Source organism: Cetorhinus maximus, chromosome 5 (assembly GCF_964194155.1).
Source record: "Cetorhinus maximus chromosome 5, sCetMax3.hap1.1, whole genome shotgun sequence".
Lineage (NCBI taxonomy): Eukaryota > Metazoa > Chordata > Chondrichthyes > Lamniformes > Cetorhinidae > Cetorhinus > Cetorhinus maximus.
Window position 1 is genome coordinate 3,638,386 of NC_135883.1, and position 16,746 is coordinate 3,655,131.

The 16,746-nt window shown below is 40.1% G+C and overlaps 1 protein-coding gene across 2 annotated transcripts in view; it reads right to left on the reverse strand.

Annotated features, from left to right (window-relative positions):
- Positions 1-16,746, reverse strand: part of LOC144680463 (uridine-cytidine kinase-like 1) — a 91,768-nt gene that overhangs the window by 54,395 nt on the left and 20,627 nt on the right. For both annotated transcript variants that reach the window (XM_078541430.1, XM_078541431.1), the window contains exons 2-4: positions 10,051-10,250; positions 7,611-7,717; positions 3,302-3,472 (exon numbers count right to left, since the gene is read on the reverse strand). In XM_078541430.1, the coding sequence (XP_078397556.1) occupies positions 3,302-3,472; positions 7,611-7,717; positions 10,051-10,250 (478 nt within the window). The remainder of the gene's footprint in view (positions 1-3,301; positions 3,473-7,610; positions 7,718-10,050; positions 10,251-16,746) is intronic.

Consider the following 16,746-nt stretch of genomic DNA (forward strand, 5'->3'; position numbering starts at 1 on the left):
CAAAATTGTGTCCAGTATGTTAATTATATACTAATTGGCTGCTTAATTGTATTCAGGTGGTGGCGTTTCAATGGGGAAGCACCTATGCTCATTTTAAAAAAATATACATATAAAATAGGAACTATGGTTCTTAGATCAGAGATTAATGCATAATGAAGTGTCTGTAATGTCTGTCTCTGTAAATAAAAGCCTATAAGTATATGAAGTCTAGGTTCCAGTTCTATTCTTCACTGTCTGGCTATCTGAGTTGTAACTCAATAACCTATGAGGTTAGTGTCAACTTTAAACATGATTTTATTTTGGAATCCATTACCATTGAAAGGACTTTGAGCAATTTCAATTCTATTGTCAGCAAACCATATCTCTAAGCAGGTTTTGACAAAATGGGAATAAATCATTTTCAGCAAAGCCACATGGATAAGCAAACTGGACGACAGTAAAGTTACACTGGCACAGATGGTGATGCCCTTTGCTCAGCAGGAGTTCAGAACACAATTGCCGAAACATTTGTATAAATCTCAGAATACTTGTGCAATGAAAACAGCATCTGAATTAGTGAGTCACTGTAAATCAGAAACCTCTGTTGAATTTAAGTCATACCATAAGCTCGATTTGAATGTATCTAATAATGTCATAGTTATATATTTTAATCTTGGATCAATAAAACTGAACAAGGGGAAAAAAAAATACAGCAAGGGTATTTGTTGTAACATCAGAGGGCCAACTACCGCCCTCAAGCACCTGTTACAACCCTCATTAATGGCAAAATTCAAGGCAGTAACACTTATCTGTCATAAGTCCCAATCCTACACCCACAAGATTCGTGCTTTGGCTGTGTAACATCAAATTCAAATGCATGTCTTTTCAGAGAGAAAAAAAAACTACTTTATATGCAGAGAGGAATAACCAGAAGCTGAAAATACTGGTAGATATTTGAGCGTACAATAATTTGTCGGCTATTAATTACAACTCTACAGATATATTTTCTTTCCGCTACTAGGTGTGAAATGACATGCAAGCCTGCCTGTACGGGGCTGTCTAAAAGTCAATCAGGAAGCAGCTGCCTGTGGGTAATCATTTGAAACGTAAACAGCCACTAACTTTCTGATATTTTAAAAATTGAAACAGACACCATTTAATGAACTCTCCAACATCACTGATATATCACAAAATAAGTAATTGCATTAGGGATAGGAAAGTATGTGTTCGTACTTGAGGAAGAGGGGGAAAAGCATGGCTGCATTTGGGGAAGACATAACACTTTGTTCAGTTTCTTTTGGATGGAGCAGAGTAAGATTGCACTACTGTAAAGGATGAATATGGATGGCAGTTAAGCTAGCGCAAAGGATAATACAAGGGACAAAATCTTGTTTAAGTGCATGTGAACAGGAAGATTCAAATCAGTTCTGAACATTTCTTCTAAGAGCAATTAACACGATAGTGTTCCTCGCTACAACAGCACTTCTGTAACAATGTCTTCTTGAAACAGTGCTTGTGTCACTCTGATCTTGCTTGCACAGGGTGGTTCCCTTCTTCATGGTTAAGCTATTTGGCATCACTGATGTGCTATAAATTATATAGAATTTCTACATATAGAACACATTTATTGTAAACATTATTGTATTTCTTCAATCTCCCTCTCTCAATAGAGCCTAACTCATGATGGGAGATACCTGCTCAGGCGGCAATAATCCGCAGTGTACCCCTCAACATGCAAACCAAAAGGTTTGTGCTGCTTTGACTATGCATAGTACCTAATATTTTATTTCTAAACTATGATTTACATTACAGTTGAGTTAAATTCAGTGCTTTGTTTGTAACAAACAAATCAAGGGATCTTGGTCCAAGATAAACTTGGACTCATAAAATGAAGGTACTAATGTTGATCCTTCTGAGTTTGAGGAGTATGGAAAAAAATTGAAACATTTTCAAATATGCTTTATTCCCCAAGCTGGGGAACCTTAATAAAATTTGGGTACGTTATTGCAAAGTCAGGACAAGATTGAAATTCACCCCCAGGTTGGAACAGTTCAGAGTTATCCTTCTCAAGTGGCCATTCCTTGGCTGAGCTTGAATAATGTATGCCTGCAAGTTATTCTGATGTATGCTAATAACACCAGCTTTACCTCTCTAATGTCTCACTTGATCCCATACCTTTTGATTGTCTGACAGGAGTCCAACAAGACAAGAAAGACTGAAGCTATCATTTCAACTCATTAACTCTGTTCCCTTGTCACCAATTCCCCAGCTACTTTCTTATGTTGTACCAGACTGTGGAAAATCTAATTACCCTGCTTGACTCCGACCAGAATCTCAAACCCTCCAGCTCACTACCAGGGCCCTCTAATTTCAGCTTCATGTCACCACTAGCATCTACCCTCCTTCAGTCATAGCTGCTGAAATCCTTATCGGTTTTCTTATCACCTCTCGGCTCAATTTCTTCAACATGTTCCTTGCCGACTTCCCAACAACTGCTCTCCATAAATTCATCTTCCACATCTTATCCAAGTCCCAATTGCTCAAGGTCCATATATCCACATTAGATCTGTGTTTTCCAATGCATTGAATTTAATATTCTCATCATCAATGTGTTCACCCCAAAGAATCTTTACAACTGCTTCTTGCCTTACATTTCACTTTCAAAGCTCAGACATTGGCTTTCCGCACTACTCTCTTTTTCTGGCACACCCATGAGTAGCACAGCCATCATCTGTCTCAGCCCTACTCTCTGGATTTCCCTCCCTAAACTCTCCACACCTTTGAAAAAGAAAATTCTTGCAACTTTATTTCTTACAAACTTTATGTTATCCCACCTAATCCCTTCCTATACTGAAGCATAGAATTCACTGCTTCATGCCTTCTATGATTTTTATCTTCCTGCTCTGAAAAAACACTTTGGGATTTTTTTTAACATCAAAGGGACTTAAAAAAGCAAGTTGTTATTTAGCCCTGGGGGTATTTTTGCTGAGCCCATGCTGATGCTTACATCCACTCTTTTCAGCAGTCACCAAAATCAATCAGGGATAGGAATTGGTTTTCTTTTTTCATGTCATGATTGCCTGATTCGTACTGTCCAAGCGATAGAATTTTTTTAATAGCCCACCACTGTGCACATTTATTCACTGAGTCTTCTGGGCAACTGCATACAATAGTGATTCAACTAAGGAAAAAACAGGGTATTTGTTTCCTTACAATAAAGGTGCATTATTAGCCAACATGCTGTATTAATAGCTATGTAGGTTATAATTCCAAACTGTAATTTTCTGCAAAATAAATAAGGAATTAGAACTCTTTTGCATACCCAATCCTTTCTTCGGCTGTGTGTAGTGAAGTCATAAACTGGAACCTTCACACTTTTCCCTTTCTTCAGCTTCCTCAATGTATGTATAATTAGGTCAAAATCAAAGGCATCAGGATGGTCAAAGTTATATTCACTTTTGGCAGCTAGTTCTTGTTCTTCCTTGTTTAAGACCTGGTGACAGAAAGAAAACAACTGACTCATTGCCATATTTATGATCATGAGTAATAAACCTCAGGGTTTATTCACAGCTTGACACAGACAATACAGTATGAACCAGGGGAGGTCACGAATTAAAGTAAATCCTTAGAGTTGTGGTTGCGTTCCTGAAAATTGTGATAAAGTGAAACAACTTGGTTCCCATAGGAATCAATGTTAAAGCCGGAGCTAGGTTCCTTCGAACACTTCTTGCCTGGAAAAACCAACGTACAAGTTGAAATACAGTACGTACATATGTTGGAATAACTTGCAAACTAAAATAAATCACTGAATATAACAGAAATGCTGTAAAAATTCAAATTAAATAATATTAAATCACCCAAACAGCACAGCTTATGTGTTTCATCCACAGCACTCCTGAAACTCAATTCAACATTTTGCTTGCTCCTTCCCACCCCGCCTGACTCTCATCACCACTCCACCTAGCTCTCATCCCCGCCCAGGGCAGTGACTCAACAACTCAAGGCTCTGGCCGACCCCCAGTCCGAAGCTGCACCTGGGCCCGAAGCCTGGAGCTCTTCCTGACAGTCTGTAGGGGGCCAAGCCCCTGTCCCGGGCCAATTAAACCGGGGTGGGGGATAGACGGATTGAGCTTGGGCGGGGAGGGGAGAGGAGGAGTGGGTGGGAGAGTTGGGGTTGGCTGCAGACTGAGCTAGGGGTCCTGCCCCCTCCTCTGGGTTACTCAAATTTTACCACCCAATTGGCAGTCTGCAGCTTCCCATCCCGACCGAGCCCCTGAGTCAGGCTCCCTGCCCTGTGCTTCTGCTCCTGGGTCTCCAGCCTCGCTCTCTCCCACAGCTTTAGCCGCTGCCAACAGCAGCTCCGGCATCAGAACATGCGGCGGCTGGCCCAGAGTGCAGCGCTGGGGGTGGCAGCACCTGAGTGCAGATGATGTAAAAACAAAAATGACATTGCATTTTGGAAAAACAGGCCCTTAAGAATAAACAATTTTTAAACAAAATGATGTTAAGTCGGGTGACTTAAAGCGAGGACTTACTGTAATTTAAAGTTTCTTAAAGTCACCATCTCCATGGTGGGCAAGGGAAACAATAGATATTATATACTTAGGTTTGCAGAGCTCTATGCTGAAGTAATGACTAAGGTATAGAGTCATGGATGAGGAAGGGAATGATTGAGTGTCAAGTACAAAAATGATAAAAACAGGAAACAGCACAGCCATGTGACAATTTTTCAAGCTGGAAAGTAATTTGTTGAGCACCAAAGCTCCTGGGATCTCTGTTAATTGCAATTTATACAATTAAAACTTGGATAAAAGGATCGAAACAAGATCACTAAGCTCATAGGTGATACAAGAATAGGCAGAGACAGTAATAAGGAACAACATAACCAGATTCAGGACATGAGAAAGCAAAGAAGTCAAACTCAGTGATGTGTATCAGTCTAGAAAATACTTGTCAGGAAAAGAGATTGCAGAAAAATGTATTGGAAACCACTGGCCCAGTGAACAGCAGCAGTGGAAAGAGCGAAGCAGGTTCTAGGCTGCATTAGCAAAAAGACAGGAAACAAACTACGAGTGATGGTGTTGCTCTTGAGACACAGGCTGGGCTCCAATCTGAAATAAAGGACTGATGACCATACCAGGAATATTAGGACCATCAAGATGCTAGCCGATTTCAGGAATCATAATTAATTGAATGGTTAGGAAAATGGGCTCAGTGCAGAAGAACGACTGATGTGATCTAATAAAAGCTTTAAAAATTAAGAAGATGTTAAGTTTGAACCAGCCAAATTGTTTATCTTGGTCACAGGTTCAAAAATAAGGACAATTTAAAAATTAGGGGTAAAGAGGGAATTCAGAGAAATACTTTGCACAAAAGACAAAAAAAAAACAGGTAAAGCCAATGGCATAAAATGGTTTCCGAAACAACTTATGTTTTTTGGAAGGAAGAGAGATGGATGTGGGAATAGCCCAGACTGAGATTAACCAAAAAGGGTCAGGTTTGCAGGGTATCTATTAATTTTAACTATGTTGAAAGCTATCCATAACTATGTAATTTAAAAAAACCAAAGTAGCATCAAATTGCAATTACAACGGCCCCAACTGAAAATTGATAGATCTTGGTCATTAGGGACTTAATAAAATAGAGTGTTGCTAATGCGCACTACAAGCCTGCCATGGTCATCAATCTATATTCTCCCCTCTCCACCACCCACACTCCCCTCTAAAAACAGTTCTTTCTCCAATATCAGAATGGAAGAAGCATTATAGCTCATAAATTGTAATGACATCTATTCCTGAAATAAAGCATCTTACTAAAACTCAGCCCACATTTTGATTATTTCAGAAGTTTCAAAGAAGCACTACTGTTTCAAAGTCTCTATTGTTTTAAAAAACGGTATGTATATGATATATTAAACATAACTTTCCTTTCATTAATACCCTGGGAAGGCTTATTCCAGGGATGGCCAAACCACAGCTCACAGCTACATGCAGCTCTTTTAACCTATAAAGTGTGGCTCATGGAAAAATATGGGTGTAACTCATTCTCAACCTCCACATACTGTCCCTCTCCCTTGGTTACAGAAACATCTGTAGGAATGGAACTGTTGGAATTACAGGAGGACCAAGGTTTAAAGATGCCACATAAATTCCAATCTACAATAGAGTTCTGGAAGCAAGTGCCAGAAGCAAAGTATCCTCAACTCAAGACTCCTGTGTGACTTTTTTCAATTTTTGGCGCAATATACTGCTGTAAATCGCTGTATTCTGCAATGAAGTTCATAAAATCAAAACATCGTGCAGCCCTCAACACCTGAAGGAGCTCCTGTGTACGACGTTGGCAACATATCAGCCAGATTTTCAAAGATTTGTATCCAGGATGGAAACTCACAAGGCCTCTACCTCTAGCAGTGATTAGCTCTGATAGCTGCAAGTTATAAGCGACATTACTATTATAATACTTTAAAGTGGAATTTAATCTAAGCAAACATATTAACATCTTGAACACAGGCCAAAGTTAACAATTCAGATTTAGAAACTGTGGTATGTGCACAATGGTTATTGAATTTAAGAGAAAACTTAAAAAATAAATAAATACATAGATTAGAAAACATGCTTGCATAATTTTTTTTTACTATTTGCACTTACATTTTTGATAAATATAGTTTCTCACATAAGTGTGTGCAAAAGTAATAAAAATGTGTCTGTAAAGGTTGCCCATCTTGCAGCTCTCGCATATCTGAAGATTGCCATATTCAGCTCTATGGTTCAGAAAGTTTGGCTACCCTGGCTTATTCCTTAACTGCTCACAACAGGAAATGAGCAGGACTTCAGGCCTATGATAACTGGGTGCAGACCTAGATTTTAAGAATTCCCAGGGAAGAGTGGGTGCAGAGCACCTGCAATACGCATAGGCACTGTGTTGCATATGATATGAAGCAGGATCATTCACACTCCTCTTTCTTCTGCTTTCAGTAGCAAGATGGTAGAAGAATCAGTCTTAAGACCTTTCCCACAGCTTCTACCAATAGCAGAATCAGAGTGCAGCAGGCGTTCCTTTCTCTCCCTTTATAAGCATCAGGTAGAGGTTTTAGAATGTGGGCAGAAGGCCCTGACCATGGCAGTCATTGCTTTTATTGAAGGCCCATCCGAAATGCATCAGCAGTTGACTTTCCTTCCCTATTTATAGGCTCTAGCCCTGCAAAGGGTGAAAACAAACCATGGAAATGACCAGCTCAGTAAATTTGGACACATTCAATGCTATGGACAGGCACAGGCCACTTTGAATAGTCATCACTAAAGCAGGACTTTTTTTTTTAACCCAGCAGCGTGCCTGGATTAGCAAACCAAGACACTTCAAAATCATTTAAAATATAAGCTAATGCAGAAAGTGTCTATCTAATGATGTAAAATGCTATATCCATTAAGGGCAATAAATGAATTCATTTTTATAACAAAATTTGTCACATTTTCATTCTTCTGTTTGTATTTTACTGAAGATGTTAACAGTGCCAAAAAAGCAAAGGAAAGAATTTCACATGCATACTGCAGCATCCTGCATTATAATTTGAAGACCTAGATATTTGTAAAGAGCATATTCAACACCAATCACTGGAAGCAAAACTATGCTACCTTATAGAAGGAATCCATAGATAGCAGGACCACCCAGGGAACATCCAAAGCCTCAATGATCTTGTTAGCCACCGTGGTTTTGCCTGAAGAACTTCCTCCACACAAACCTGGAAAGGAAAACATTCTGTAAGCACATTATGAGGTTAACAAGTGGAGAGGGAGGGAACGACATCAGGGCAGAAGTGGGGGGGAGGGGGGGTGCACAATTCAGAACGGGAGTGCGTTATGAACCCTGGGAATGACATTATTGCTGAAGTTATGAAGTTTCCTTTAAAGTTGGTGTTTGTGATTGTTATAGTGGGCCAGGGCCGCGTCTTTCAAATAGGTAATGGGCTTACAAAAGAGGTGTAGAGGAAGAGAGTGAACTGTGGTTGTCAGGTTTGGAGGACAGATGGACATTTAGGCCACTTAATAGGTTTTTTATGAAAAAATTTTTTATTAAAAGGTGGGGATAAATTATATTTCTTTCCCTCATTTCCCCACTCTAAATTATGGCTAATCAACAATTTTTTTTATGAACAGTATTTGGAGTCTAGCACTAATGCAGTGAGCATACATGGACTGACACTTCAATTTTTTTTTCTCTTTTACTGTCTGATCTTCTCATGGCAAGTAACTGAAAAAAGTACAAATAAGACTTAAGCCACTTTGTTTTTCTGTGGCAAAGATTAAAGTTATTTCTGTATTAGTTAATGTCTACTTACTTTTATAGGAATATTTTCCTTTGCTCTATATCTAAAGAGTAATTTGTGGCTACTCCCTACCCAACACACAAGTCATCAAGTTGGCTACAAGGAAAGTAATTGTTGTTCAAATGTGGCATGTAACTTGACATACTGGCTCACTCAAAGTTTAAGGACATGCACAAGCACACACACAAAATACATGGCTGCTACACAGTTGTAAAACAAGTTCAAGAGGAAGCCACAGTACCTAATTAGTAGCATACAATAAGACCAGTACAACTGAAGCAACATTTTCCTATGTACCCCAGAAGCAAAACTTGTGGTAACAGGTTAGATATATTAGCATTGAGCCAGTTTACAAATTAATCCTTTACTGTGCAGATGGTGTTTAACGTGGGAAGGTGTGAGGTCATCCACATGGAATTCAAAAAGATACATGAGAGTATTTACCAAATGGTAAGAAGTTAAGAACTGTGGAGCAGCAGAAAGATTTAGTGGTTCACGTACAAAAATCACTAAAAACTCAATGGGCAGGTACAAAAATAAATTTAAAAGGCTAATGGAATGTTCACCTGCATCTCAAGGAGACTGAATAAAAAGGGGTGGAAATTATGCCACAGCAGTTAGACTACATCTGGAGCACTACGATTGGTTCTCGAGGAAGACAAAGCCTTGGTGCAGGTGAAGCACAGGTTCATCTGAATGATGCTGGGGCTAAAAGAATTCAATTATAAGGACAAGTTGGAAAGACCAGGCTTGCATTTCCTGACCATAGAAGATTCAGGAGTGATCTAAAAGAAGTGTTTATGATGATTAAAGGATTTGATTGCTACAGTGCAAAATTATTTCCTCTAGTGACAGAAGACCTTAATATTAAATCAAAGCTATTCAGGGGTGATATCAGGAATCATTCCTTCACTCAAAGGGGAGTTGATATCTGGAAGTCTCTCTCTCAAAAAGCTGTTGGAACTTGGTCAATTGAAAATTTCAAACCTGAGACCGACAGGTATTGGCTAGGTAAAGGTAATATGGGGTATGGAACTAAGGTAAGTAGACAGTATTGAGGTACAGATCAGTCATGGTCTAAATGAATGGCAGAACATGCTTGAGATTCTTACTCATAGGAACATATGGCTTAGAATTAAGAGTCAACCATTCTTTATGATCATGGCTGCAGGAATTCACCAAGGCTCCTTCGACAGCAACTTCCAAACCCACAACCACTACCACTTAGAAGGACAAGGGCAGCAGGTAGATGGGAACACCACCACCTGGAAGTTTCCCTCCAAATCACTCACCATCCTGACTTGGAAATATATCGCCGTTTCTTCATTGTCGCTGGGTCAAAATCCTGGAAGTCCCTTCCTAACAGCACTGTAAGTGTACCTACACCACATGGACTGAAGTGGTTCAAGAAGGCAGCTCACCATCACCTTCTCAAGGGCAACTAGAGATGGGCAATAAATGCTGGCCCAGCCAGTGAAGCCCACACCTCTTGAATCAATAAAAAAAAGCAAGTGCCGCTTCTCTCACATCAGCCTTTGAGCCACGCATCCATCTCTCTAATCTTATTTACCCTATGCCAATTTGCTTGTGGCTCAGGCAATAATCCAGAGATTATTACCTTTCAGGTTCTGTTTTTTAATTTGGCCCCTACTCCTGTTCTACGTTCCATAGGCATTACTGCTGCCAAGTTTAAATCATGTTTTATTATATTTTTCATTGGCAATGTGTAAAACCTGAGTATTACTTACCAATGACAAAGGCTTCTTTAAATGGGGTTCCTGACTCGTTATACCAGGGAGGTCGCCCTGCAGTATAGATGGTGCGCTTGCTCGTCCTCAGAAGTGGTGGCTCAGATTTACTTTGGCTTGTTGTTCTTTTCCGTGGAGAAAGAGATGGAGTTAATGGTAGCCGAGAGAACAAACTATCCAAGGAATCCTCACCACTGCCACTAGGATAGAATACATACAATATTAGACACATACTGCTTTGCAGTTACAAATGCAATTATTGTCCAAATTTAGCTTTAGAACTTGTAGCATTTATCTGACTGAACACCCAAACATTTGTGCCTCTAAGATTAATAATTTTGCACACTGTTTTTTGCTAAAAGAGTAGTTTATTGTTCCAATACCCATAACCAGGAACATAAATGAATACAGTAAAGTCCCGTTGTTCACAGGGGTTACGCTCCCGCAAATTCTCACAATAGGCAAATCGCGAATGGCAAACATACTTTATAATGGGAGTGAATTAGATAGGTTGCGGCCATCCCAAAATTTGGATGTTAATCGGGTTTTTTCTCCCCCATTGAGAGACTTTCCTGTACTGAAGGCACCAACTGCTCCTTTTGCCGTTACACACAGTTCTCGCTCCGATCCAGTTCCTCCCTCCCTTTCCTCCTTATTTATTTTCTCTTTTGTCTTTTGAATGACAGAAATCCGAAAGCAAAAAGCATGGCCTGAGCCCTGAGCCGGTTCCTTTCACTCCACCATTACAGGGAGAGAGATGAGAAAGCGGGTTTAAAGGACTAGACCTCTCTCTCTCTCTCCCTCCCAAGTTATTGACAACATCACATTATTGTCCAGTACCGAAACAGCTCACCACCTGTGATCCCGGTATTTAACTCTCTTTACACCTCCTCTCCCCAACATTTGACTATGGCCAAACGCATGGGTCCAGTCTGTCTGATGGCCCTTTTAAAGGCTCTCTCTCTCCTCAATGAGTGCTCTCTTATCCCCACCCCAGCTCAGGGTGACATTGGGTGAAGGGTTGCCGCTTGTTGTTCTATTGCTGGTTGTTGTGCAGATGACACTCAGGACGATTGAAGGAGAAGTTGCTGCTGTTGCTGACCCTCTCTCTCCTGTTTGGACAGGGGTGAGAAGCTGCCACTGCAACAATATCTCTATATAAGTGTGCGCGCATACACAGCTAACCTGCACGTCCTTCCCCCCACCCCTCGCCAGTGTCTCACTCTCACACGCACACTAGTGCCGCAATGGGCGATCGTGTGTAAAAGGACTTTCACGCAGATAAACAAAATCACAAAAGGCGAAGTTGCGAACTGTGGGACTTTACTGTATTGTGCTACAGTAACCTCTTTCATTTTATCAGAACTAGCCTTTTATTTCACATCAACATTAACGGTTTCCACTCTTATCTTACATTAACAATATATGTCCAAGATATTCAGAATGCAACAGCCATAACTCTCAAGCATGGGTTATTAGTCACAGTGAACTCCAACTCCACGTATGCAATGGACTTTGGTGCAGAAAACCGTCAAACCTTCAATACTTTTCCATCATTAAAATTTTCTAAAGGCAAATATTCCTAATTGTATTGAAAGTCCTGTATCTGGCCACAGTAAACCAGGCACAGGTATGTTATTTTCCCAACCCGAGAAAGGCAGAATTTGTCACAGAGATAAGTGGTTCTTGGGATCACCGGAGGTACACCACTCAACACCTTTCAGAAGCCGTTAAGTCCCATAAGGAAGTTCCAGTGTTGCAAATTGGCCCTCAAACTCTTTTTTACTTTAAAACTCATTTCCCATTATCCATCTACTGCCACAATTCTTTTCCGTTACTATGCTCAGCCTTTTTTTGGCAGCCATAATGCAGGACACTGCCAGGTTTTAAAATGTTAAAATATTTTGGTCAATAGTTGAAGTGCCACTTATCTTGATCATCGTCCACTACAAATAGACATCCCAAGATTAAAAGTTCTATTACGTATGACTAATGATGGAAATGCAATTACCCTGAAGCATGTTACAAACTGGAATATAAATAGTATACTATTCAACTCAGGACCAAGAATTTTAGGAAAAACTGATCTGTACATAGTACACTTTAGAACTGTTAATATAAGCTATTCACATTCATGTATTCTCATAAAAGGTACATCACACTACAGCAACTTAAGATAACTAAATTCACTAAGATGCAAGAGGTTTGATGCACATCTAAATGAATGAAGCTACTGTATTGCTTTGGTAATATTTCCCAAAAAGTAGAGGGCATTCTGGCAAGGCAAATGGTGGGGGAGGGTAAATGAAGGGAGATGCCACTTGACAATCTCAAGTTAAAACTACAACGATAATTTTACACATCAACATTGTTAGTGAGGTTCCTTGCCCTCTGGCAGTTCACATCGTCGTCAGCTATCCCTCGATTCAAATATGGCATCAGAGTCACAAGTTTTGCCATGGATCTTCATGTGACTGAACAGGTGGATTCTCAAATGCAGGTCTTTGGGCACATGGGGTTGGACATCCCATGAGGTAGTGGGATCCAGAGTGAAGGATTTGCTTCCTTTACTCTCCTTCTCTGCTGCTGCTCTGCTTCATCATTAAGACATTGTCACGGTGTGTGCGATGCAGCTTGATGGACAAGTTGTTGCTATTTTGAATGGCTGGCAGAATTCTCCATCCAGTTATTAAGGGCAATGCTGCTGTGCTTTAGAGAGAGCAGCAAAAGCATTTTCTTCGTCTTCCTCTTGAACGTTGGCCATTTGAGAGTTGAGAAAACAGGGGGCATTGTTTTCAGCAATCCAGATAGAGTGTCTGGTCCATTGAATTTGATTTTGCAGGAGTTTTGCCTGAATCCCTGTGAAGCTGGCTTCAAGGAGGACATGAGCATTTGTTCCTCGGTCTTTCTATTGAATTCGTAGGAGGCAGTGGACACACTGGTCATGGAATTTCTCTTGTGCTCTTATGTGTCGCTGATACACAGTTCAAGTCTAACTGCAGTACAGGAGTGTGGTGAGGACAACTGCTTTGTACATTAGGACTTTTGCTGACTTGCAGAGGTCTTTCCTGTCAAACATTCACTATCATAGTTTGTAGAAGGTTGAGCTGGTGCAGCTAATCTGGTGTTGGGTCTCCTCATCAGCGTAGGCCATTACAGAGATGTGGATGTCAAGGTATGGGAGGTGTCAACATATTCCAGAGACTCTCCTTCAACATATGAGGTAGTGGAATATTTGGCTGACCAGGTGTGGACTAGTATACGAGTTTTGTTTTGGCAATATTCAAGGACAAGCTGAGTTTCTTGCATGCAAAATTGAAGAGATTGAGCATGCTTGGAAACCTGGTGCAGAGTGGGCAATGGCAATGCAGTCATTCCCAAAACGTAGATCATATATATCGATGGTGGACAGTTTAATTTTGTCATGGAGGTGATGGAGGTTAAAGACTTTTCTTGCTAGGCAGTATTTAATACTGGCACCACAGGGCAATTGATCTTTGATGAGGTGAATAGCCACTGTCAGACAGATTGCAAATGGTATTGGGGCTATCACACAGCCTTACTTGACCTTGGTCTGCATTTTGAAGGCACCTGTTTCAGATCGCAGGTCACATCACAAGTTATCTATAATTTGAGCCAGTGGAATTTGAGAAATCATGTACAGGATAGTATGGCATCCCAAAGTAGAGAAGTTACCTTCTGGGTTCAAGTGAAGTGTTTGTATCTAGAAGCAAAATTCCCTGCCAGTCCCTTTTCAGCATTACAAATACATCCCACCAGCAGAGGAAGCAGCTGCATCTGATGCCAGACAAGAATCTCACAGAAGAACTGATAGCCAACTCTGAAGCAGTGAACATCTGAGCACTGGCTCCATGTTGCAACAGCCAACAAATGCAGAAATTTGAATCAACGGTCCTTGTGAACCTGTGGAATTCCCTACCCCAGAAAACTGTGGACGCTCAGTTGTCAAGCATATTCAAGTCAGGGACAGTAGATTTTTGGGTGCTAAGGGATTGTACAGGAAGATGTATTTGAGGTAGAAGATCAACCATGGCCTTGCTGAATGGAGCAATAGGCTCAAAGGACCAAATGGCCTATTCATGCTCCTGTTTCTTATATTTTTAATGAAACCTGCATAAATCATTAGCTAGGTTGTTCTGCAAAGTCTGTGACTTAGAAAACATAAAATTATGGTGTTTAGGCTCAAATGCTTCTGGGTTCAATATTCAAAGGACAGTTAAAGGGATTATGAGCCAGAGAATACTGGTGTATAGTTTTGAGTATCCTACTTCAGGGACAACATCAATACACAGATAGGGACACAGAGAGGGTGATTAATAGATTCACCCAGATGTTACCAGAAATAAGAAGCGAGAAAAGTGAGATTAAAAAACAGAAAACACTAGAAACATACAGAAGTTTAGATAGCATCTGTGGACAGAAAGTTAACATTTCAGGCCAATGACCTGTATCAGGAAACCTTAACTCTATTCCTCTCTCCACAGATTCTACCAGGCCTGCTGAGAGTATCCAGCATTTTCCATCTTTCTTTCAGATTTCCATTAACTGTAGTAATGTGCTTGCATTTTAGACAAACTGGAGCTCTTTTTGTTCAAAGATGATTACAGGGAGATATAATTTAAAACACATTTATTGAAGTTTTGATAAGGCAAATGAGAAAAATATATTTATGCTAGTTGATGAGTCAGTAAGGTGAAATGCAGAAATTTCACAGAAGGGAGAGTTCAGCAGATTTTTTTCACATTCACACACAAGGTAGTTAGAACACGGAATATTGCATTAAAAACAGTGGTGGAAGCAAAATCCATTATACTTTTTAAAGAACACAGGCATAAGAATTAGGGCAAATTAGTATTTGAAACTAAAAATTCAGCACAAGATAAGAGCGAGCAGGGGAATGGAACTGAATCGATTGCTGGGGCTACATTTTTTCATAAGAATGGTATTAAGCTCAACGTTACTACTTTCAATGTTAAAAGGGCCTTTAAAAGAGAATTTGAACAGGAAAGATAAGACTGAATTGCTTCTCGTTCAGACAAAGCAGAAGTCATAAATGAAGTCATGCTGCTTGTGTTGGTGCTTTCCTACATTTTGAATTGAGGAGACAGTGATGAAGGAATGTTTTCAGCAAACTTCCAACAATTGGTTAATAAGATTAATTCAAAATAATTTGCAGGATAGGCTTTGGCATAGAATATATTCGCTAAAAATATTGGCTGAATGGGCAGATAGAAAAGAAAGAAAAACTTGCATTGTTTATATTCTTCTTCTTAGGCAGTTCCTCAAGATCAAGGATGACTTGTTTCCACTCTGGTTCGATGGATTCAGAGATGGCTAATAAGTCCAATGCGCAAAGCTGTAGACACTACCAAATGTGGGGCAGGTGGTGCTTGAAGGGTTGGGCGAGGTGAGGTGTTTGGAGCTTTATGCGCTCTCTCCCATGCCTCAAATTTGCCACTGCATGTCCTTGGCAAAGTCTCTTGATGTGCTCGCATCGTTGAATAGGTTGAACAGTTTCACATCTGTTCTTCAAATTATCCCCAGGCCTGTGGGCAATTTGCTGGAGATGAGTGAGGTGCAATTTTGCAGGGAAAAAGATGGAGAAGAGGGTTGGTACAACGACAGATCTTAATTTGATCCCAGTCTTCATTGAGAAAGGGACTCTGTTGGTGAGAATCACAGCTTGCATGTCATCGAGGAGCAGTCAGAGGATGGTGACATTTATATAGCACTTTTCATGACCATCAGATGCCTCAAAGCGTTTACAGTAATTAAGTGCTTTTGAAGTGTAATCACTGTTGCAATGTAGAAGCAGTACAATGGTGTAGCTTATATCTGGCATCAAACAGCCTCTTAATTATCTGCAAACTTATAAGCTTGCAAACTGCAAGGTACTTCACATATCAGCAGTGTAGCTTCAAGTGTCTTGAAGCAACCATACCAAGTACCAAAGCTACAAAGGGGGTCTTGAGCAGTGACAAGGAAAGGGAAAAGGACTTGCTGTTTCATAGCATTTTAAATTATCAAACATGCAAGGCACTTAACACAGAGAAAGATAAAAGATCAAATGACTGGATGGAGTGGGTGGAGAGAGATTTGGATAGGTATCCAAAATATTGGTTGAAATAGTAGTTTTCAGGAAATCAGTGGAGAGGTAGAAACTGAGGCATATAGAGAAGGAATTCCAGGGTAGGACAGCAGCAGTTAATGGAAGCATTTTTCAGTTGAAAGCCTCAAACTTAAATTAGGTAGACGAAGCAAAAGAGCATTCTGTTGGAAGTTTGTGGTACATGTAATTTACATCAATGTCATTATAAAGTGCCTTGAATTTGGTGAAAAGAAATTTGAGGTTCAAATGATAAAATCCCGTAGTTTTTTTGTAGGTTGTTTAAATCAATATTAGGATTGAAACAATTTTAATAAAAAATGTTGTACTGCTCATTCTTATGAAAATTGGAGATCAATTTTTTTCATACTTCCCACATTCCAACATTAATTGTTTGGAAGGGGGCTGGAGTTAGAAGACCAAGGGTGGAGTTATACTGTTGGAAAGTGCAGAGTTAAGGTTGAGATGCAGCAAAGGAATGTGAAGTGGAGTGGTTGAGGAAATGCATTGGGGACAAAGTAAAGTTGGAGTCAGCCAAGACAAGCAGTGCAGAAAATAATGCAAACAGG